Source organism: Epinephelus moara, chromosome 14 (genome assembly GCF_006386435.1).
Source record: "Epinephelus moara isolate mb chromosome 14, YSFRI_EMoa_1.0, whole genome shotgun sequence".
In the NCBI taxonomy this organism is placed as follows: domain Eukaryota; kingdom Metazoa; phylum Chordata; class Actinopteri; order Perciformes; family Serranidae; genus Epinephelus; species Epinephelus moara.
Window position 1 is genome coordinate 20,859,608 of NC_065519.1, and position 24,556 is coordinate 20,884,163.

The following is a 24,556-nucleotide window of genomic DNA, read 5'->3' on the forward strand; positions in this document are numbered from 1 at the left end:
GCTGCGTCTGCATGGCTGCATTAGTCAAGCTCAAATGGGTTTTTCCGCCATGAGAAGCAGAGCATGACATGCGCTAAACAATGGCAGGCAGATGACGAGCCAGCTCCATTTGATGATGGCCTCTGCCGACGTGCCCACTTTTTTTTTTTGTATGTGGGGGAATATGAGGGCAGCGTGATTCATTAGGGGTGCACAGGTGGCCCGGGATCTAATGAGTCACATTTTGTGCAGTTCTAACATGCAAATGGCTCCAAGAGGGACGTATGTGCTTAAAGGGACAGTTCACACCAAAATCAAAAATACATATTTTTCCTCTTACCTGTAGTGCTATTTATCAAAATACATATTTTTCCTCTTACCTGTAGTGCTATTTATCAATGTAGATTGTTTTGGTGTGAGTTGCAGAGTGTTGGAGATATCGGCCGTAGAGATGTCTGCCTTCTCTCAAAAATAATAGAATTAGATGGCACTAAGCTTGTGGTGCTCAAAGTGCCCCCCCAAAATTGAAAAACTCATCAGCAGTGTCTCAGTGTTTTCAGAAATTATGACCACAGACCTTGTTGTGAGCAGTTTCATGTAGGAACTATTTTCTTTCCACCAAACTACACCCGCCAACTATATCACCACGCAGAAGGAAGCGTGCATCTACTCATGGTCAAGAGACTCTTGCTCATGTCAATGTGAGATGTAAATATTAATGGCGTCCTCCTCGGCTGAGCTGCAACCTTAGCTAGCTCAGTGGTGCTAGGTGAGCTAGCAGTCGATGTAGGCGGGTGTAGTTTGGTAGAAAGAAAATAGTACCAACATGAAACTGCTCACAACAAGGTCTGTGGATTATCTTGAGGAACCAGGTCATGATTTCTGGAAAGAGACATTGTTGTTGAGTTTTTCAAATGTATTTCTTTGGCACTTTGAGCCAGAGTCCTGAATCTGTCCGGGTACCTGGTGTGTGACTTGCAAAACCGGTCAGATTGTGGGTGTTGGACGATAAATATATTAAAAAAATAATAATATAATGTTTGAAATTTGAACCCTCTGACTGATGAATTTTTGTGTTGGCTCTGTTGTCGCTTCATCTGGAATATGAGAGCTGCTTCAATCAGGTGTGTTAAGAACAGGCACGTTAACTGTGGAGATGTGCTGCTCAATATTATAAGAATCAGCTAAACATATTTATTCCTGCCCACCTCTGCACCCTCCTGTGTGTCAGCTCTGGTAGTTACCAGCTACGCTCCTCCAGGTGGTTGCTTCTTAATGTACCTGGGGTTTTAACAGATGTGGGGAAAACTGCATTCTCCTACTCTGCACCTTGGACGTGGAACAATCTTCAAAAAGATCTAAAATTAGAAACACCTATATACATTGATGAACATCATAAAGGACGTGCTTGTTTTTCTTGAGAGGCCACTATGTTTGAATAGCTGTTGTTGTATTGTGGATGTCTGTATTATTGTATTGGTTGCATTTTAAATGTGTTTTGAGTTGGCCACTACCTTGGCCAGGTCTCTCTTGTAAAGGAGATTTTCAATCTCAATGAGATTTGCTTGTTAAATAAAGGTTAAGTAAATAAATTATTTTCCCCCCTTGAATTACCTTCATTTTAAAATATATTGCATGTTTATTTATAAAATGTCCCAAAATGATACCTTGAAACATGCTACCTTACTGAATTATTTGAACAGTGCATGGTTATTAAAGGATTCGTGGTTTTGGGTCGGGCTGTGGATCCTATGTCGGCGGGTCAGGTCGTGTTGTTTGACTGGGAATTGCACATCGTGGTTCCAATTCTGGAGTAGGTCTTAAAAATCAGACCCATGCCGGCCTCTTCTTAGAGCACCAAAAGTGCCATCTAGCTCTACTATAATGGAGAGAAGGCAGACATCTCTATGGCTGATATCTCCAACACTCAGCAGCTCACACCAAAACAATCCAGACTGGTATACTGCACTAGAAGTCAGAGGAAAAATATGTATTTTCTTAATTTTGGGGTGGACTTCACCTTTAAAAAACAAGCTTGTTTTAATCAATTGGTCACAAGTGTCTGATTTTTTTCCGGTATATATAAATCAAACACAACAGCGGTCAACAGAAAAGGTTCCTGCAGTAACAGCGGGGAAACATTTATTATTAAGATGCTAAAAGTGCAACAACACCACCTTGGCAATGACCAGCAAACATGCCATGATACTCAGGATGTCATGACTCAACACCTTAAAAGTCAAGGGTGTTAAATGCTGTTATGTCATGCAACTAAAAGCTGTCGGCAACATCAAGTTAATAAATAGACACTGAGTGTTTCCATCAATTAACTTTCAGAGGACTGTTTGAGTGTGAATGCTGCGGCTGGTGCTTCTGAGCAGTCTCAGCTATTAACACTGCCCCCCTCTGGCTTATGGCTGCCTGATTAGAGAACTGTGTTTGCATCGATCAGTCAGACATTGAGAAAAAAGGGAAAGCTATAGCATGGGAGACATTTAGTTTCATGTCTACTAACAGGTGCACACTCATTGAGAAAAGTAGTAGTAAAATATATGCTTAAATATACACACAGCAGTATGAAGAGCTGCAGGAGAAGCAACACAAACTCCAATCTGTATAATTTATCTAACCTTGCTTCAGTATCTTTAAAGAATACACAGAAACATCTCCAAAAACAGCTTGTTTTATCATGCCAGTCAATTCATCACAGGAGCCAAACAATCCAAATTGTACCTGATCTATTAACTGCTTGCCACTGAGCACCGTTTGACCTTCTAACACAGCTCATGACATTATGTTGACATTTGAAGTAATCCCTCCCACGGTTCTTAATCCCAGTGGCCGTGGACTGCCCTGACCCATCCTCTGAGCTCAAGCCCCTGACGTGCACTCACAGAAAAAAGGCAGACAGACAAACATGACTGTGATACTGAGACGAGTCAACACCACCACTGTGCTTTAGAGAGCTCACAGGGCTCAAGAACATGCAGTGATAACAAGGGATTGTTAATGTTGATATGCAAACAGAAGCATGAGGATAGCCCCTCTCTTGTTTTACCATTACATTTTTTTTCAAAAAGTAATCACCTGGCAATGTTTGGAAAAGCACATAGGTTCATTAAGGGACACTTACAGCTGTTCTTAAGCCTCTTTTAACATCTGGAAGAGAAAATATTCTGTCCAATGCACATTAACAATTTTTTTTTAACCAATTTCACAAGGTGCGACTGTATTTCCTGATAACAGTAACTTGAAACGACATTAGCCCTTTCTCAACTTTAATACATTATATTGTAAATGCAGAATATTGGAAAGAAACATCTAAATGTACCAAATTACTAATAGTAAGGGGTGTCGGTGGCTTGGCGGGTAGAGCAGGCACCCCATGTACAAGGCTGTTGCCGCAGTGGCCCGGGTTTGAATCCAGCCTGTGGCCCTTTGCTGCATGTCATCCCCCCCCCTGGTTACAAATCTTTTACTGTGCAGTGAATGAAATACATTATCAACCTAATCAGGCCTGGCATGATATCAGATTTTCACTACCCGCTCATCTTGGCTTAAAGAGTTCACAGTCACTAATGATATAAGAGGTGCTGGATAATTTACGCAATACCATCTGTATCATTAACACGATATCTATATTTCATTATCAATAATATCGATGTATCGCGACACCTCTAATCCAGATGTAAGACAAGTCTTCAAGGATTACAGTGGTGGAATGTAACTAAGTACATTTACTCAAGTACAATTTTGAGATACTTGTATTTACTTGTGTGTTTCTATTTCATTTATACTTCAACTCCAGTACATTTTGGATGCAAAGATTGTACTTTTTACTCCACTACATTTATTTGACGTCGTTAGTTACTTTGCAGATTTAGATTAATGCAAAACAGTGTTATAAAAATATCGATAGGTATTGATACTGAGTATTTGAGACAGTTTCAATCCTCATTTTCTGCAGTATCGATAAACTGGTACCAGCTGCTCCTCCTTGTTCTCGCATATTGCTAATATTTACGACAGTCATTCTGTTGTTCTATGCTACTTAACAGGACAAAGAAAATGGTTGTCATGTTATACCCTAGTCATATTTATCATTTAATAAACATTTTAATTTGTGTGCGATCAATGTCAGCTTCTCCCCTGGAATCGAAAATGGTCAATATTTTTCAAGGTATTGTATCGAAGTTTTACATTTTGTATTTGTGTTGTCACGATACTGGAATTTCAATTAACTAATAAATAAATAATGGTTTTTTTTCCACAACCTGCCCAGCAGTTTATAAAGTAGTTAAAATTAGGTCCACTTTTATCAGCTCAGCTGCGACATTAACCTAATGTAAACATTAATGCATCAATAATTATAATTTAATATGATTACAAAATGGGCCATTTGCACAATAAATAACTTTACATTGGGTACTTTAAGTACATTTTGATATCAATACTTTTGTACTTACTCATGTAAGAGTTTGAATGCAGGACTTACTTGTAACAGATTATTTTTACACTGTATTATTACTACTTTTAGTGACTTAAATAAAAGATCCAAGCTCTTCTTCCAGCCCTGAGGATACTGTTAATACAGCTCTAACTTGCCAGGTGCTTATTTTTCCTGTGCTCTGTGACTTGAATGTAATGATAATACCTGAGAAGGGCAAACACATGTTAACCTAACAACTGTCTGTTGGTGATTCAGAGTACACTCCCATCCACATTTCAGCTGTGTCTGGAGTTGTGTGATTAAAAAAAAAAGCCTGAGCTGCATGGGTGACTGTAATTACTCAGTTTCACTATACAGAAGATCAACACACTGCGTATCTACATGAGTCTTAAACTTAGTGTAATGCATGTTCAAGTGGCAGGATGGTGTAAAGGCAAATTCATTTTCCGACAGATAATATTATATAACTAATATAATACATATATGCTCCATTCAGCCCTGGCGTTTACAGTAGACACACTTATAGTTTTTATTGATGTAATGTAGCTTTCCCTGTAAAAATAGCATATCTGTCAAGTTTTTTTTTCTTTACAATCGAAGAAAGTTTCACTTGTGCAACAGGCCCGAACAGATAAAACGTGATGAAATGAGAGGTACAAGATGACAACCCATTTATTTAGTAATACATTCTGCAAACTAGAAATTTTATTCAAACTTCAAAGGCTAAAAAATGAAAGAAAGGAGGGAAAGAAGGAGAGAAAATTTAAGGAGCAGGGGAGAGAAATGCATCAATTCACAAGCAAGGAATGCAATTTGTTCAATCGACAACACAAATAGTACAATTTAGTTCAGGGAACAAAGCTTTTTTAAACATTTTCTTTTTTTTCTGCCATTCCTTTGGAGCTAGAACATAATACAAAATATACAGTTATTGAACTTTGTAAAATCACTCACAGAGGCCTCTGAGAAGCATTTGAATCAACATTGACAATACTTATCTACAGCACTCTAAAGCTATTCTTGAATGTAATCATAAATATAGCAGACATGAATGTATGTATGCACATTTTGAATGCTTACGAGGTTACCATGTTAAAACACTTGCATTAGTTAAAAGTATGACATCATCTGCAGTGAGAAATCAAATAAGCTTTCAAGACTGAGATTCAATAAGGTAACATGGGAGGGGGGGGATAGTAGCATACAAACCAGCAATGGTTGAAAAGTTGTACCATGTGACAACCAGGACAAAGTCACTTTGTTGATAGCTTACGTACCCTAACACGGGGACAGTTTTGAATCTGAAAGAGTGTAACATCAGCAGTGTTACTCCTCATCATAGTGTTTTGTTGAACGAGTACTTTAGGGGGGCAACATGAGATTGGGTAAGGCAAATCGGTGAGCTTATTTACGAGCTGAAAAAGGTCAGCAAAGTGAGGCTCAGGTCGCCCTGTGAGGGGACAAATAAACCACAACTGCGAAGGGTCACACAGTAAACGCCACAACCGAGGTACATTGATATGTACAAGAGGGCGCAAGCATTTAAAATCTCTTTAACGTCTGCCAGGTAAGTCCTCTCCGTACAAGAATATACAGGATGCATTCCAGGCAACCAAAGGTAACTCTGCAAATAGCTTTATAATCTTTTTTTTTTCTACAATAACAATTTTTCTGAGAAAAAAAAAGCTGATTATACAAATGATCAGTGCATATGACTTCTGCCATTTAGTCACTTATCACACATCTCACATTTCTAAAACCCTGAACTCTCGATACAATTCTAGATTTGAGCTAAGTGAGCGCCACACGAGTAGACGAGTCGGTGAAATTACACAGGTGAGCATCTGAGGGCGTTGTTCAGTGAAGGTAAGGGGGGGGCAGCTTATACGACAAGGCCAATAGTGTTACTACTTACTAAAATAAGTTATTTGTGGTAGCCACTTGAATCATTGCTTGTTTCACATCAGCACAATTCAGTCAAATACTGTACATGAGCACAGGCTTACCCCACTCTAATAGATCAGTGTTGCTCTAGGGGGAGAACCACAGAAAAAAATTCTGCATGTGAACTGCTTTGTGAACAGCTTGGATCTACGCAACAAGACGAAAAAACACTTCCTAAAAAAATGTTATGAGGTATTTCAGTTCATGAAAGAATTAAAACAAGGAGAACAGATGCTTGGGATCTTTTTTTTGTTTTTGTGTTTTTCTCTTAAGTTGAGGAACAGGGACGAAAAGCTAGCGATGGAAATTTTATATAATTTAGACAAAACACCCAGAGGTCACAGTTAATATCTGCTAACATTTCAGCTATTTTGAATATTAAAAAAAAAGCTTATGTCTACATTTTCCATCCTGTGGTTTGTTACAGAAATAGGTTAAATAACCAGCATCATTTAAGGGCCACATCCTGAATTGTAAAATCTCTTGAGCAACAACGGTCAGTCCAGGGGCATGGGGGTATCGATGTCTACGAGATGCAAAGAAATATTGTTTGTTTCATATTAAACGTGAAAAAAAATGCATGAAATGTTGCTTTAAAGCAACACCTCTCAGGGTTGCAACAAGCAGCTAGGTGCCGACGAGAGACATTAAGTGCACTCACTTAAGTACAAGCAATGCATCGCAAAATAAAACTGCGTAGCTAAATAAAAAAGGCAAGTTCTTCGATTTAACATGATGTGAGCACAGTAGGTTTTGGTGAGTATTGTGGTGGAAATACAATACTGTGATTTAAAAACCTAAAGACGTGAGTTAAGCATGTTTTACTGTTTGTATTTTTTATTGTTTTGCTTTTTTTAATGGGAGGGAAAATTCAGCAAAACCACATTTCCATGCAAACACACACACAAAGAAAGCTACTGAATTATAACTACGTTCGTGTCGTTTCTCGGGTGACTGACTGTTTAAAGGTGCCCTGTGGAGTTTCCACTGTAAACACACTGTTAGGTTTACATTCAACATTTCTCACCAGAATAAATTGTGCGTGTCGTTAAGGCCTAACAAACATGTTCAACGCTATTCCACACACCACAATGGCTTTTTTTCTGTCTCTAAACTTGGACTTTTTTTTACATCAGCTTGTCGTCTTTTACGCCTCATTACCATGACACTAGCTGTCGATACACACAATCGTGTTCACATGCTAGCTGAGCGAGGACCTGCTCATCGAAATGTTTCTCTACAGCACCATCAGTGGTCAAAAACTCCACAGAGTACCTTTAAAAAGCTGACTGAATGGAAACCTCAAATAAAGTTAACATTGCTCTGTATTAAATTTACAGGGTTACAGCTCCTTTACATTGTTGCTTCTTGTTATATAGATTTCACAATAACATAATTTGAGTGTCTTTGGCCTTTTTTGCCACAAAAGATAGATAATATATTAAAAAGCAGCTAATTTAGGATTAAAGTCAGTTTTCTTATTAAAGATTTAATAATTTGCTACCACCACAAACCTAAATGCGGTGACATAGTTAGGATTGTCACTTTAATAAATTAGGAGTTGCAAATTAAGTACATTATTATATGAATTAAACAGTTAAAACACTCGGTGTTGCTCAGAGGGACACCGAAGTGATTAGAGGGAAACACAAATACTCAGCTAACCATCCCAAAGACAAACCAGAATCACATTTTGTCCATGGCAAAAAAACTAACTCAAGCGACATGATTTATTCCTTGAAAGTTTAAGTCAAAAATATATACATACATAAATTTCCAACAATGCAATTTTAGACAAAAAAATGGCAGAAAATAAATCTGAAATAAAACCATTTCTCTTCAAGAAATATATCTACTGTGTGTGTGTGTGTGTTAAATACAGATTTAGTCAGTGACTATTCATTGTTTTCAGAGGGGAAAGTAACTGTTGGGGAAAAAAAAAAAAAAAAAAAAAATCAACCCACAGATCATACACTATAGCAGCAAACTGTATTGTGCTCTGGCTTGCGGTGCAGTGGGAGAGAGGCTTTTTAGGGCAGAGCAAAAACCGATGGGGGATACAAAGGTGCGATACAACCAGGAGAACTCATTGCAGTTAGCAGATTTGTTCTTGGTTTGAATGTCCAACTACGTGAAGAAAAGAATAGCCTTGTTAGTTTTTAGAGCCGACAGTTTCTCCTATCATCAGCCTGGATATGGGTGATTTTTTTTTACCTCTAAAATAGTCAGTGCTTAAACTGTTCACATCAGTCAAATTATCAGATGTTAAAAAGTAGAAGCTAAAAATCTATCTGTACCACATACAAAAACTGGATCTCATGAAAAAAAAACTTGGCATAGGCTGTCATAAAGCTGAAACAAGTGATTATAAATCATATGGCACCCGCAGTGGGCACTGGTAACAATGAATGTTTAGAAACTGATATTTAAATATGACACAATAGATGTGTAAACTAGTCTAGACTTGACTAGCTGCAAACCGTTGTACACCATGGGTAAATTGAACTACTTATGTCATCTCAGGTTACTGTATAGTTCTGATATATAGCTTGAAGTTGTTCAAATAGCGTAACAGCATGTAAACTCTGTTATCCAAAGGCTTTTTTGGAATAAGAAGTAGTGAAAGCCTATGTTGGGTTGATATGGAACACAGGGGCAGATTAGGGGTTAGCATTTCCCTTAAAACTCCAGCCTGGTCTCGTGTCTGAACCACCGTATCAAATTAACATTAGAGTTGCACACACAGATCTGCCTTTACACTGACACACGTGCGCACATATAGACACACAAGCACCCACGCACGCTTGCAAGTATCTATTCGCCCAGACAAACATGTTAACAGGGGTCTTTTTTTTTTCCATCAGATGCCTCAAAGAAATGGAAAAAAAAAAAAAAAAAAAAAAAAAAAAAAAAGAGGTTATCCTTTTCAAACTTCCAAAATGACTGAGAAATACTTAGCCATTATTATTTGAGCATGTACAGAAAACCACTTACAAAAATAAAATACAATTAAAAAAAGCACAGGGGAAAAAAAAATTAGGATTTAAATGGTTTTGATATAGAGAGCTTACTGTGCTGTCAACTATACAATTTACCCGTTTCTTAAAGGAGCATAGACTAACTGAATAAACAAAAAAAAAAAAAAAAAAAAGGAAAGTAAAAGCGCAGAGACATTGTGCCTGGAGGACAAGCAGTAATATTCACTGAATAGACATTTGTTACAATTCCAGAAGAGCAGGAAAAGGCAGATAGTGCATAAAAGGTTCTCTTTTTCATTTCTTTCATTTTTTAACTTAAAATCAAGCTGCATTAAATACAGGCTGTTTGTACAGGACAATTGCACTTCACAAAAACAGAAATATACAAACACACACGAGGAAATGTGAATCAAATTAATTACAGCTTAAAAAAAAAAAATCTTACTACTTAAGCTGATTATTTAACAAAAAGAAAGAAAACCTTGTGGACTCACTTGTTATGGATTACTTTAGAGGAGAGTATTAAGGTGGGTGAACATAAAGGGGGAGACAAGACGGTGGGGATCCTGAACTCCAGAGTGGACTGGTGCTGCACTATTCCAGGTTTGTGTGCATGCAACTCCTCTTCTTCTTCTTCTTCCTCCTCCTCCTGCTCCTCCTCCCATGAAATTCCCTTCTTAGAAACCAAAAGCTCAGAGTGACGGAGAGACAGACTGCTGAGCTGAGCTGCTGTGGGTCTTGAGAGGATGGTGGTTTGTAAACTCTATGCTGTGTTAGTGGTAGGAGGTTGTGTTACCACATGTCGTCTGTGGACGCAGAGTCCTTGATAAGAGAGGAGAGGAAGGAGAAACCCTTCAGACTCTGGCGCTACATCCATCAGATCTCTATCAAGAGCTGGACAGGATCAAGCATGTTTGACACAAACTGACAGAATAATAAAAATCATCCAGGAGCTGAGAGAGATTCAACACCCATTAGTTCCCCCAATATCTGTAATGCTATGGTAAATATATTTTACAAATAATCAGGAGATAAAGTAATATGCCATTTCTTTGGTCAATGTACCTTTTTACGAATGCTTCTTTAATTAACTTATGTATAAAACATAACTATATACCATTGCCATACAAAAACAGTCATTGCTTATTGGCTGTGCATAAAGCTTCCTCTCAGTGTATCATTGTTTACTTAACACGCATACAAGGCCGCAGGTTTTGTTTCAACATGAGGGGAAGCACATACAAAACAGAGGGTTTCCTCCGGCAGAAAATTGTGAGCATCGAATGTTTGATTTCCTGCATTCTTGTGAATTTTTTTGCACCATTTGTGCATTTTCTGCATCAATTTATGGTGTGTTTATAATAAATAAAACTGTGATACTTTTGTGTTTGCACATGTTCTAAACACTGAGGAGGCTGTGTCCCCTGCATTCACTACGCAGCTTAAGTTACTGGTCTCAAATATACATTGACAGGGTTGCTACACAAATTCCACCCCAACATGTCATACTTCTCCAGACTCACGTTTACATAATTCTCGGTAGATTTTTCAAACTATATTTGACATCTGAGTACAAATAGCAAGATGTCTATTAGGGGTGGGAACCACCAGAGGTCAGACGATACCATATTATCACAATACATATGTCACGATACAATATTATTGAGATATGCTGAGTATTGCGATAAAATATATTGTAAGATACATTTTTTATGTCCCCAATGGAAACCTTTGTCAACATTATAAACGATAAACGACAGTTTATAGTCTATTCATCTCACTTCAGTCATTTTCATTTCAGCAAAATGTCATCTAGTTAAATTAATAAGCAATTCATTTAAATATTCTAGTAGGGTACCAAAAGTTTAATTTGTATTTGTAAAATAATAATTAAAAAAATATCAATACTTGGAGTCTGTGTAACGATACAATATTGCCACAGAAAAATGTTGTGATACTATGTTGTACCCCTACTGTTTAACATGCAAATAAATGGTTATAAAATCAAACTGTTAACATGTGTATTACACTCGGACTATGTATACCATTATGTTGACAAATAATTGCCACAAGATTGTAGTTAGGTGCTGCAGCCCTGAGGGTTGTGACTATGGCACCGGTATACGACCAGTGCCTACTGGGCTGAATCGCAATGCAGATTTTGATGGCTCATTTCTATGCCAGAGTGTTTGAGTAGCGACAGTGTGGTCACTAGAGAAAGACAGAAGAGTGTGTGTGGTGACATATGACAGTGAGGGTGCAGCGACCGGAGCAGACAGTAAGAAGTTAAAACATAGCAGTACAATGTGTGTACAGTTAAGACTAAATTTTGTCAGTGGATAAATGTCTTGCTTGCCATCCTTTGATTAAAGTGAAGGTTGGCCCAAAGTGTGCAAGTGAAGTTAGCCTCTCATTGGAGCACGACCAGGCTTACTTAAGGTGGACTGTTAAGGTAGATCAGGTAGTAGATCAGTCACTCTGAAACAGATAATGGAGAAATGTCTGACTGCTGAGTCTTTTCTGGGTTAGACACACAATAATTAATTAAGAGTTAAAATATGGATCACTTTCAAGTTCAAATTTGCTTTTACAAGAAATAAAAGACATTCTCTGATGTTGTTGACTTGTTGATGTTGTTGTTTCGTGCTTCTTTTTTAAGTGACAGTATCAGGAAAAACCCAAATGATATCCAACACGAGCAGCCCTACAAATCAAACTCAATATTTGGTTATTTGTGATGCTATTTATATATGTAATTCAAAGATAATGCTGCATTTTAATTTCAAACTAATGTGGTCATGGATGTCTGCATTTGGTTCAGTTATAAGGCACTTGGGGCAGAGCTGTTAGCGTAGAGGCCGCTCTGTGTGGCCATATGGCCAATGCCATACTTCTTGCCTTGCTTTGCTTTGGATGACATCACACTCTTTCTCTCTCTCGTTTTCTCGTTCTCTCTCTCGTTCTCTCTCTCGTTCGTTCTCTCGTTCTCTCTCTCTCTCTCTCTCTCTCTCTCTCTCTCTCTCTCTCTCTCTCTCTCTCTCAGAGAGGTAAACATTTGGCTGCCTGCTCCAAACGCCAGGAAAAACACTCTGCTTCTGTGGTCAATTTATTTTTAGAAATTCGGAATTTCATATATTGGAAAACGGGATTTGGACGATAATCTGTTAAGTATAACCGACTATAACAAATAAGACTTTACAGTCAAACTACAAGCAAAATACAGGTAACAATAGTAATTTATTTTGCATATGAGACGAGATCTACTGGTCAAGAGTTGACTTAAATCTGAACTTGTGAAACAAATTTGTTGATAATTAAATGGATATATTTTAATACAATTTAACAGATATTATACCAGACTACTGCACTAGGCAGTTGTACAGCACAATGGAAACTCTAAACTATTTTCAGATAATTGGTCCCACAAAACAAATTCATCTAATTGGAAATGGTGAATGGTCACAAAAACACAGACACCGCTGTAAATTATTAACATGTAAATATACTCTATATGCTCATATGTGATTACTTTGGCTCTGTATATGATGTATTCAAAAAGCAGACCCCAAGATATAGATCAGCTATGTTCATTTATTTCACAACCAAAGATAGATAAAAACAAAAATATGCTATGAAATGCATGTGTGACATGATGTAGCAACAAAGATAACGCATGTATGTATGCTACTTCAGATTTCACAAAATGTTTCTTAACTATTTAAGGCCTTCTCTACTTTATGTTTCGGATTCTTTTTAGGTTTGTAAGGAAGTGGCAACGTTTAGAAACTCCTGTTGACAAACAGTGAGTGTGTTTACATAGACATGAATAACCTGTTTATGAGGCTTATCACGGTTATGATCAGATTCTGGATATGATGCTTACAGGAGCACAGAGAAATCAGGTTATCCATATTCCATGTATGCATGAAAAATACTAGTAACCCAACATCTAATTACTGCAGTCTCTCTGCACAGGTGTCTGTGATGTTTAAAAAGACAAACAGGAAATGAGAGCGACAGGAAATATTAAACACTACACTGTATATTAACCACTTAACAACTTGACTGTTAATTTCTATCCTGCCGTTCGCCAACAGCTGTCTGCTCTGAGCGCATCCATGTCCCTCTCTTTCCCTCAACCGCACACACACAACATAATTACTCACCTAAAATTATTCCTAAAAGCAGCTACGCTACGTTTATAACACTGCATATAGGACGGGGGTGCAGTGGATGAAGATGCGCAGCCTCTTTTGTTACTGACAGCCGAAACTCAGTTCCTTCAACTCTCCAGAAGAGAGATGCTGGTGCCAGTTTTTGTGTCTCTGTTACGTCACTTTGCTGAAGCCGCACCTACACAGGTATTCGTTGGGTCTCAAATAACCAGTATAAGGCGTGTACATGCTACAGTTTCTTTTGGAGTAGCATGTCTGGGTTTCTTGCAAATGGGATAAGGGCTCAGGAAATGTCGTTTACATACTCAAACACATAAGCGGGATATGCTAAAATCCCGATATAAACAGGTTGTTCATGTCCATGTAAACACGCTCGATGTGTAATTTGTCACAGGGTCGTGTTAACACAATAGCACTGATAGTGAATGAAAGTTTATGTATCAACTTGTTCAGACTGATTAACATGAACCGAACGAACTTTCACTACAAGTTCAGGCATCAGTCATCCTTTGGATTGGAAAAGTAAATGTGAGAACAGATGCTAAGAGTTGAAGCATATACTTACAATGACTGCCATTATTAATTATAACTGTCGTAACTGCCGTGTTATTTTAGCACAACCTGCAGGACACTCCACTGACAATGATGAATAGGCAATCCTTAAACACTGGCATCAGTGCCAGCCTGGCCATGTTTGATCAGTATCAGCCAAAATAAACCTGATAAATGCCCATCCTTTCACAGTTTAAATCTGCTCTCCTTTACGACAGCTGGGCTCTGAAGTGAATGTGAATTGGCAAAATATGTGCTGACCTCCAACACTAAATACTCTGTGAATGAATAAGTCGAGTGTTTCTGTAGCTGAAACATCTTCTTTAGTATATCAATTCTAGGAGTTTATATCCCATCAGCGTAATCTTTATGAACCATTTGTCTTTCTTACAAGTAGCTTGGAAAATAAAGTGTGCTAGGTTAATTAGACTAGATTTTGTACAACATGCACTGACCATTTTTGGCACAAAACTTTGTCTTGGTATGAGTTTATGTCCATATCATCTGATTTTCAGATTGTAGTGAGAGTGATCTGGACAGCTGTGCCGTTCAGATGAATATAAATTTTGGATCTGCCTTGGTATCAGCAGATATCAAATGTCAAAGGAGTTGTATCAGGAGCAAACAACAAAACAAAAATCATCTGGACATTCCTTATGTTAACGCGTGCTGTGACATTATCTGGCTACAATGATCGAGCCGTCTGCAGGTCTACAAATAATGCACACAAATTGAAGCAACAGTGAAAAAACAACAATTAAATTGTTCCTCACTTCATTGTGCCAAACAAAAACACCTGCACTTGTTTTTTTAACTGAACCATTCACCTTGAAACTGTAGTAATGTAAACTATTAATTTCAGTTAACAAGCAAATCTGATTGTATTCCTATGTACCAAAACACTTCAGTGTTCAGTGTACAGTAGAAGGATAGAGCAGCGTTAATCCCAACTTAAATTGATGTGAGGTTAATTTTTTCTTGTTAAGAAACATATTTTATCTAAACAGTTCTTTATGGATACAACGTATTGTCTGGGTTTTATTGTTATATTGTATTTAATACTTCTACCTTTTCTTTTTTTGTCTCTTATAACACTGTGATTTTTATGGAAAGGAGTTGTCATTAAGAAGGCCTTCTGACTAATGCGTGCCCTTAAAACAAACAAACAAACCTGCCAAATGTGTAATCGCTTGATGTAGATGTTCAGAGAATTTTGTTAAAAAGCCGCACAACGCCTCAGAGGTGACATAAAAGCAGTACCGGGTGTCTCAAAAAGGTTTCTCCCCTGATTTAAAATTACTAGCACAGTTATCTCAGTTATTTCTGGTGCAGGCATTGTCACCTCACAGAGGTAATGCAAAATACCTCACATAGAATCTCCAAGGTGAGTCAAAGATTACGTACAAGTAACAGAAAAAGTATTGAGCTGGGCTGACTTAAAAACACCCTCTAAATTTCGCATACCTTCTCATAAGGATTTTAGTAACACGGTGTGCTTTTACACAATACTGATCTCTACCAGAATGGCAAAGACCCGGTAAGCAAACCACTCCAATTCAACAAAATTATGACATTTCCCGTGACCTTTTCTGTATTTTGTGGTGCTACCTGAGTTTATAATGGGCTGCAAGGATTTATTGTCACAGATCTATGACTTCAACTTCATAAGGCTTAACATCTGACATGCTCAGCAAAACATTACCTATAAATGTGAAGGTCTCCTCTGAGGAATTAAAGGGATAGATACTGGGGTTGTATGAGGTACTTATACATAAGTACCTCATAGATGGCGGTCAGCACAGATCCAGTGTGGAGAAACATGACAGGAATACCACCACAGAAGCCGAGCAGTGTATTGCTGTGGACAGGGGCAGCAGCTAAATGTATTTTAGCCACCTAAAAAATCAATATCAGTGTACACTATATTTAGAGTACTTTCACCTCTTTACCTTGCTATCAGACAGCCCTTTCAGACGAGGAGCTGAAGCCGTTATCTAGACTCTCTTCAAAGCCACAAGAGGCCTTTGACAAAAACACTTCTGCAAAGTAAAACCACTGTTTTTGTAAAAGGAGTCTGTGGTTTAGACGAGAGCATAGATGACGGCTTTAGTTCCCTGTTGGAAAGGGCTGCCTTATGATTTTATTTTTTTTTAGGTGGCTAAAATATATTTTACTGCTGCCCCTGTCCACAGCAGTGCACTGCTTAGCTTCCGTGGCTGTATTTCTGTCTGCTTCTCCAAACTTGAAGCATGCTGACCAGTAGTGCACTGACTATGGATGAGCACCTGATACAACCTCACTTCAAAATATCTGAACTATCCCTTTAAGAGACAGAATGAGCTGGGTGGATACATCCAAACTGAGCAACCAGCCACGACTCAAAGAGAGCCACAGATGAGAGGGATGATGTGAGATGTCACTAGAGGCACTTGGAAAGAAAACAAACAAACAAACAAACAAAAAATAACAACAACAAAGGGCCGCATGACATAATATCTGTGGTTTAAACAGAGGGTGCGTGAAGGCTGACTACAAAAAACCTCTTAAGGAGAATCTGGCAGGAAAGACAAAGGAGTCGGGGTATGTCTGTGCTTTAAAAACATAATCACAGTGCACTGGAGGTTTAACTGTACTATCACCTCACAAGTAGGTACGATGCACAAAACATCGTAAAGACAAAAGAAAAAAAAAGAATAAAATTATATTAGGGTTTGGTTGTGAAGAAAATGTAACATGTATTTCAATTTAAGCCATAACTAATAAGCTTTTTTATATATATATATATATATATATATATATATATATATATATATATACATACACATACACACACACACACACATATATTTTTAGTTACATATATTTGAAGTTTCATATAATATTTTTAACTGTTTAAAGTGGCAGCCTATATTGTGTATACTGATTTTATATTATTTTATTTTTATTTTACCTAGTTTGTATCTTTGTCATGTTTACATCCTTTTTCTATCGGAACAAAAGAATACTCTGCACATCTATTTCAAAACAGGCGCGCGGGAGAGGCACGAGCAGGACACAACTTGCAGACAAACTCCCGCACACTGTCTAACTTTCAAAAATACTATTAATATTAGAACCTGGTTTGCCTGATGTAGGTGTAGTTACTGAAACGTCGAAATAGATTTATCATTTTTGCACTTTAGACAGTGTGCAGGAGTTATTCTGCAAGTTGTATCCTTATTTGTTTATCATGTATAAATATATATTTCATATATTCATTGTTTATTTACCTTTTCTTTCCTCTTTTCTTTTGCTTCTGACTGCTGTAACGTTTGAATTCCCCGGTGAGGGATTAAGTAAGTCTTATATTTTATCTTAAAAAACGAATTTCATTTGGACTAATTTTAATAACTTAAAAAAGTGCTCACAGCCGCCAGCCCCAGCCCCCAGCCCCCAGCTGAAACAAATGTGCAAACAAGGGGATAATATCCAGATGTGCAAACTGATGATGAAAGAAGTGCCAAGGTGGGTTAAATGACTACTCACTCAAAAGGTTGAATATAATAACAAATACTGTATAATGTTTCTGAGGCCTTTTGAATACATTTGCAAACATTTCAAAGAACCTAATCTCACTTTATCCATGGAAAGCTGTGTGTCAATTTATCCCATTCTGTATTCAGGCTGCACCACATAATACGGGAGAAGTCAAGGGGCCTGGTGGCTTTCTGAAGGTACCGTAATTTCTGAAATAACTCAGTGTCTGAAAGTAATTTAAAAAGTCCGCCGTTATAAAAACATGAAACACTGAAACAAAGTGCCAATTTTCACTATCAAGGACAAGATGACTTGTGCATAATTCAAATGTAGCTGACCCAGTGAGCTCATCTGATGAAAACTTGAAAGCTCGATATGTGAGTGGACGAGGGCAACAGCTTTGTAATCTGTTTGTATACAAAGGAATGATGAGCAATGTTCCTTTTTTAAACTAGTATGTGACAAGAGTGCAGCTTTTTATTTCATCCACACAAATACCGCACAATTTCACTAATTAGCTCTTCCCTCTTTAATTTAAAGAGCACCAATTAGTGAAATCACCTCATGTGGTGTGAAACTGAGCCTTTTTGGCACAGGATCTGCAATGCAATTGCAGTCCTTTGTCAAAATTAAACCAAGTTATGCAACTGAAGTTTTACTAGGACTATTTAAAGGTCCAGTGTGTAGAATTTAGTGGCATCTATTGAGTGAAATGATACATTATATTTATAACTTATAGCTTTTCCTAAATTTCTAATCATCTGAAAAATAAGATTCATATTTTCCTTATCTTAGAACGAGCTGTTTATATCTACATACAGAGTGTACCATGTTGCTCTACAGTCGGCCAGAACAGACAAATCAAACACCGGCTCTCGATAGGGCCATTCACGTTGGTCACGTGGTTTCGGTTCTGTAACCTCACAGCTAGATGCCACTAAATGCTACAAACTAGACCTTGAAAGGAAACAATCAGAACATTTTCTGCTGGTGTCGGCCATAACAAAACATTTGTACAATAAGATAATGGTGCTTTTATCAATTTTCTCTGTTTTTCAGAAAACACTGAAAATTGATTAAAAAAACCACCCTGAATAGGTCACTATGTCACCGCAGAGTCCATCCATAAAGTTTTATTTCTGACTGCATTTTGAGTAAATTAGAGTTGGGCAACCTATTTCCTTGTTCCATCTTTTTGAATACTAATAACATGCGTAAAATCGGTTAAAGTTTGCTGGTCACACATCAAAAATCATGCATACTCCAAGCCATGCGCACCTACAGGGAGTCAAAAGACAAGCTGGGATACTTACTGTGTCATCACTTCGGTAGGGGTTGAGTTTGTTGTACACTGCTTCAATAACACTTCGTCTGAGGGGAAGAGAAAGTATAAAAACATTTAGTTTTTATTAAAATGACTTAACTAACAATTACTGTTGGGTAATTGGTTAACATATTGTTGCCATCAGTTCTAACCACAAAGCTCACTCACTTGCTTGCCAGCTCTCCTCCAGGGGGGAGGTTAGGGATGCTCTCAGATGCTAACGTCCGCATAACATGGACCAAATCCGGGACACCTTCATCCCCCTGCTTTTTGATGATCTCTGTTGGAAAACAAAATTATATTTGGGTCATTTCACATGAATGTACAGAAGTGTTTAAAAAAAAATAAATCAGATTGGTGTGTGCAGGAAAAATGTCTATGTGCACAAGAACATGCTGTAGAGAAATAATATGACTGAATCAGGTTTAGACTGAAGCACAGAAATATGAGTAGGGTTGGATTTTGATACTATTGTTAGTGATACCATCACTATTTATATTACTCTTTAATAATGACTCTTTTGGAAAAAAAAATAACACTCTCTTTCACTGATGTAATAGAGAGACAGTAAGATCATTAGTGTGCAATACATGTACCCAAACAAAAAGTTACTGCCACCTTCAATACATTATTTTTTCTCTAAATACACAACATCTACAGTACTGCATGTATGTAAATCCTGTCAATCAAGAGTGATCCTAGGCCTGTCAAGATTACTTGATGAATGATATTATGGTCATTTTAAGACCATTTTATGCCACTTATATAATGATAATATAATAGCATAATAATGCAAGTACATCCTTTCAAGGACCAATGCACTTTTAATTCTTACGAATATTCAAACATTGGAATGTAAAAAAACAAACAAACAAACAAAAAAAACCATAAATATCCTCAGTAAATACTATGTTTATGTGTGGAGGAGCTCGGCCCCACCCTTTGTATAACGCTGACAGAGAGCAGACAAGAGGACAGAAGTAGCACGACCAACAATGACAGCAAAACCTGTTTTAGCATAGTTTTTTCTGTTCCTTCAACTAAGACACTGTGAAAAATGCTTGTAGGCGCTGGTCAGAAAACCCTACTGTGTATTATGGCATCATGTTGGCTAAAATGTTGGGGACATTGTTCTGTAAACAAATACTGATATAAACACAAGGGCAATACTGTGTAATATATGGACATGTACTCAATCATTTTTGCTGACCTTGATAAATTGATAATGTAATTATTGTGACAGCCCTAAGTAAACCCTCCTCTGTTGCTCTTCCTGAATTTTATTTCCCTTTTTCCCCACTGAAAGGTTTTTGGGGTCAATTTTTAGTATTTAGTATAAAGTCCTGCCTGTGAGGCGAAATGGTGGTTTATGTTTTTGGCCTATATAATAAACTTTGCCTCCTGATAAAGTATAAAGGTTTAGTAGTGAAACACTAAAAGGGAGTGGTGACCTGAGACCTATGGCCAACCGCTGTGCCTACAAAAGAAAAATATTAACCACAAAGGTTTTATACACAAGTACTTTCTCCTGGTCGTCAAATCAATGTTGAACGGTGTGTGTTTAGTTTGAGTCTCATACAAACTGGCCTCCAATTTGAAAATATGCCTCTGGCATTAACATGTAATTAATTGTGCATTGTTACTGTAAATAGCTGACAGAAGTGCTTTGCTCAAAAAGGTAAATGTAGTTGATGGGTGTGAGTTTTAAATAGTAGACTTTCTTGATGAAAGTCTAGTGAATGATACAACTAATTACACAAAATGAGAGTGTTAAATAGTGTGGGGGATTCCATGTGTCTTCTCACATGTAAGGTAATATTTTCCCCAGCAGAATATGCCTTCAGCTTGAAGTGCTGCTGTACCAGTGGCCCTCTCACTACAGAGACTGAATGTGAAGTCTTTAGGGTAGTGTTTTAATGTGTTAAACTTCCAGCATGACTATAATGCAAAGGACACTGTTAATGTAGTCCTTTCAAAAAGTCTAAATATACATGTGTTTTAAAGATAAACCTGAGACGTCATTTGTGATCTGACTAAAATGCATTCAAGAACCTCCAGGAGTTATGCATAATCATACAGATTACAATAGTATTTGAATACCTAGATCATACTCAGTATAATGTTTTCCTATTTTCAATTTCTGTTCTTCCTGACCACTGCAGACACTCACTCTCTGACCCTACTGGAATCAAAGGAAAACAACTGCTTTGATTAAGACAGGCTTTTGGATGTTTCCCTGGTTCTTCACACAGCTGTCACATTCAAAAATTTCAAACTTTATCATCTCCCACAAGCCGGGCTATTAGCAAGGCTAACATTATTTAAACTTTACATTAAAAGAACAAAGAAAACATGGTTTCAAACTGAAAAAGGAAAGGATCATAACACTAAAAGGAAAAGGGATTATGATGTCAGTATCCCATGCTCTATGGTGGTCTATTGCTATGGTACTCTTGCCTACCTTCTACTCTGCCCTCCAGGTATTTATCCAGCTCTGCCTCCCGTTTCACTGCCTCTGGAGATACCTTTGGTGCCCCAGGAAAGCAGATTAACACAACGCTCATATTATCCCGGCTCCCCTGTGGAAAAATAAAGAGCAAACACGGAGGTCATGTAAATCACCACGATACTAAAACACACAAGTGTGAGACAAAATGTCACAATAGGTTTTGTGGACGTGCCATACCTTGTACAAGCAGGTGTCAACAATTTCATTGCTGACTCTTTCAAGATCATCTGTCACCTCTAGCCTCGACCTGACAAAGTCACACAGTTCCTCATTGGCCATGACATCCCAGATGCCATCACAAGCTAGTATAATGAATTCATCTTCTCCCTCACATCTCTCTATTGCATAAACTTCAGGCTCAGGAGACACAAGCTGCTCTGTAGGGCCTTTTCCATGCACACACTTGTAGTCGAAGTCTCCCAAAGCCCGAGACACAGCTAGGGACCCATTAACTCGCTGGATCATGACTGAGCCACCGGCATTCTGGATCCTTTCCTTCTCCAAAGGGTTGCTGGGTTTGTGATCCTGTGTGAAGAAGTGCACAGCTCCGCCCCGGCTGAGGAGTCCCCGTGAGTCCCCACAGTTGATAAAGTAGATATGGTTCGGAGCAATCATCACTCCCACTGCAGTGGAACCACTGCGGTCTACACCATGCTTCTTCTCTGAGATGGTTCGCATGTGTTCATCAATCTGCAGGAACCCTGTGCGGATCCCAGTCTTCACGTTCTCCACAGAGGGGTCATCCTGCAGAGCACTCTGGAAGTCTGGGTTGCTGGTGATGTGCTCCAGCAGGTGCTCACAGCAGTACTTGGCCACCTGAGAGCCAGCATGCCCATCATAAACAGCAAAGAACGACCAGCGGTCGAGACCATGGGGCAGACCAATTACTGCTGTGTGTGCATCTTCCATCTCCACCCGCCAACCTTGCATGCTACTCAGCCCATACCTCAGTTCGTTGCCCTCACCATGGGAATTGTATTTTTCCATCTTTGGTTTGTCCAGAAATGCACCCATTGTGTCCCTTGTATGACCTGTAACACATATAAAAAGAAAGACATCTGTTTGTAACATATGGCATACATATCATGTTTTCTAATATAACCAATAATATAAGGACTTTGTGGCAATATTCAGTTTCTAATCAAGTGACTGTGCAAAGGTGAATTTTTGCTTGGAAAAAATCTGAATAATTTCCCACAATGCTAAACAGAAGGACACAATGTTCTATATTAGCTGAGTTAAAACAGATAACACGTAATACAACCAAAACTAAGCATGTTGTAGCTGAGTTCAGGCCCCCTGCTCTAATCTAAAAATAGTAGACCTGGGTACACATTTTAGCTAACGTTATATGTTAAACACTGCTAGTGTGGATAAGATTGAAACGCCCTTAGGATCACATGTAATGATAAGTTGTTTAATTGTATTTTTTAACACACTGTTTGGCAGCATTTGGCCTTCGCAATCCATAACACCTCACCATACTAGCCAGTCGAGGTAATATTAGTTAAAGCTGTAGTTGCATGCCTGCAGAGCTAACGTTAGCTAACCAACTGACCAGTTACTCGATAACCACCACAAAACAATTCCTGACAAACCCAACATTAATGCCAGCGTTGTGGTGAGCTAATTCACAGCATGAACCTGCTCAGTAAGGACAGCTTTTGGTGTTAGATTTGCGGAAAAAGTTGACTGTTTGGCAAGTCCAGACCACAACCCAAATAAACAAACAGCCTTGCCTAGCTGCGGGCCTTGACCCTTGTCCCTCACAGCTAACTTTGACGGGCCTCCCTCTGCCATGGTTTGCTAACGTTATGTTAAGGCAAGGAGAGCCCTCGGCCTTGCTAACGTATTATCGCTAGCGTACAATGCTAACACGGCTAGGACAGCTAGCTGCCCAACGTTACCCAACAGTTACTGGTTTAAGAGTAAATGTTTTATGACTTACCAAATATCCAAAATTCCGGTTGACAGCAACGGAAGCTGCGACAGTGACAATGACTGACTGGCCTCAGTTCACACCAGAGAGGGTACACCGACGAAACTAGGGGGTTTGCGGCGGTTTAGCTAGGCTAGCTAGCCAGTTAGCTAGCAACGAGCAATCGTCACTCAAGACTCAGTGCATATAAATGGTGTAAGTGCGGAGGTCCCTCTTTGCGTACGCCCGTGATGTATTACATTATCTCAGCTGGCGACCTAAAATCTCTTCTGTCAGATTTTCTTGGGATTTTGTGGGCCGGAGCTTTGCGTCGCCAAGCCAGGGGGAAGCTGAAACGTCTGTCCCAGCCTCTCCACTAGACAGCTTGACAGCTTGCTAGCTAACGTTAGCTTCTGAGGAGCACAGAGCTGTGAAACGGGTTTGGCGTAGCGGCTGCACTGGGTAACTACAACTTCCGGGATTGTCACGTGACGCGCACTGGCTGGAAACGAGTTTTCCCATACACAATCATTGGAAAAGGAGCAGCTTTAAAATGGTGAATACATTTTTCTGAGCGGCACAATCCCCGTGAAATGACTATTCATATTATCAGAACTGGATCCATCAATTCAATAGTATTTGGAAAGTATTTAAGGGCCGTGTGCTTAATTTATTTAATCCCATTCGTGTGTGCGGGGCACCAGCAGGAAGTCAGCCCGCTCCACTCCACTCCGCATGGCGTGTGCGCCTAAACGCGCCTAGTGAGCAACTTTCATAGGAATGAATGGGTCGCCATGTTGGAGCGTCGTATCCACTTCTCCTAAATACATCAGAGCTACACAGACAGGACCCGGATGTTGCAGGTTGCGTACTCGAAAATATGACATCATCCCTGTAGAGTTGTGGCTGCTCAGGCTGCAAAACACGAGGCATGCATGCAAGAACATGGGCTCACAAATTAGATATATAGGCCTAACCTGCACATCATTTATCAAAGATCTGTAATAAGTCGAATGTAGCTGTTGTGAAAAAAATAATCTACAATATCTTGCATCCACAGTGATGTGGGTGGGCTTATATCTTCTGTCATATCATAGATGACAGTGTTTTAATTGGGCACAGTTTACAAATGGGATAAATTTAAAGGATTCACGAATTCAAACGTATATTTGTATGATGTATGGAGCAGTTAAATATTATGTAAAATGGAA

General features: G+C 38.6%; 1 protein-coding gene across 3 annotated transcripts in view; it reads right to left on the reverse strand.

Moving 5' to 3' along the window:
* The window catches only part of ppm1aa (protein phosphatase, Mg2+/Mn2+ dependent, 1Aa), a 36,614-nt gene extending 12,825 nt beyond the window's left edge, over positions 1-23,789 (reverse strand). The window contains exons 1-6 of one of the 3 annotated variants that reach the window (XM_050061254.1): positions 23,376-23,785; positions 21,605-22,458; positions 21,380-21,497; positions 19,087-19,198; positions 18,908-18,965; positions 8,086-10,173 (exon numbers count right to left, since the gene is read on the reverse strand). In XM_050061254.1, coding sequence (XP_049917211.1) covers positions 10,144-10,173; positions 18,908-18,965; positions 19,087-19,198; positions 21,380-21,497; positions 21,605-22,441 — 1,155 coding nt within the window. In that variant the 5' untranslated portion in view covers positions 22,442-22,458; positions 23,376-23,785 and the 3' untranslated portion in view covers positions 8,086-10,143. The other 2 variants (XM_050061255.1, XM_050061253.1) reach the window with 2 other exon arrangements.
* Positions 23,790-24,556: the final 767 nt, after the last annotated feature.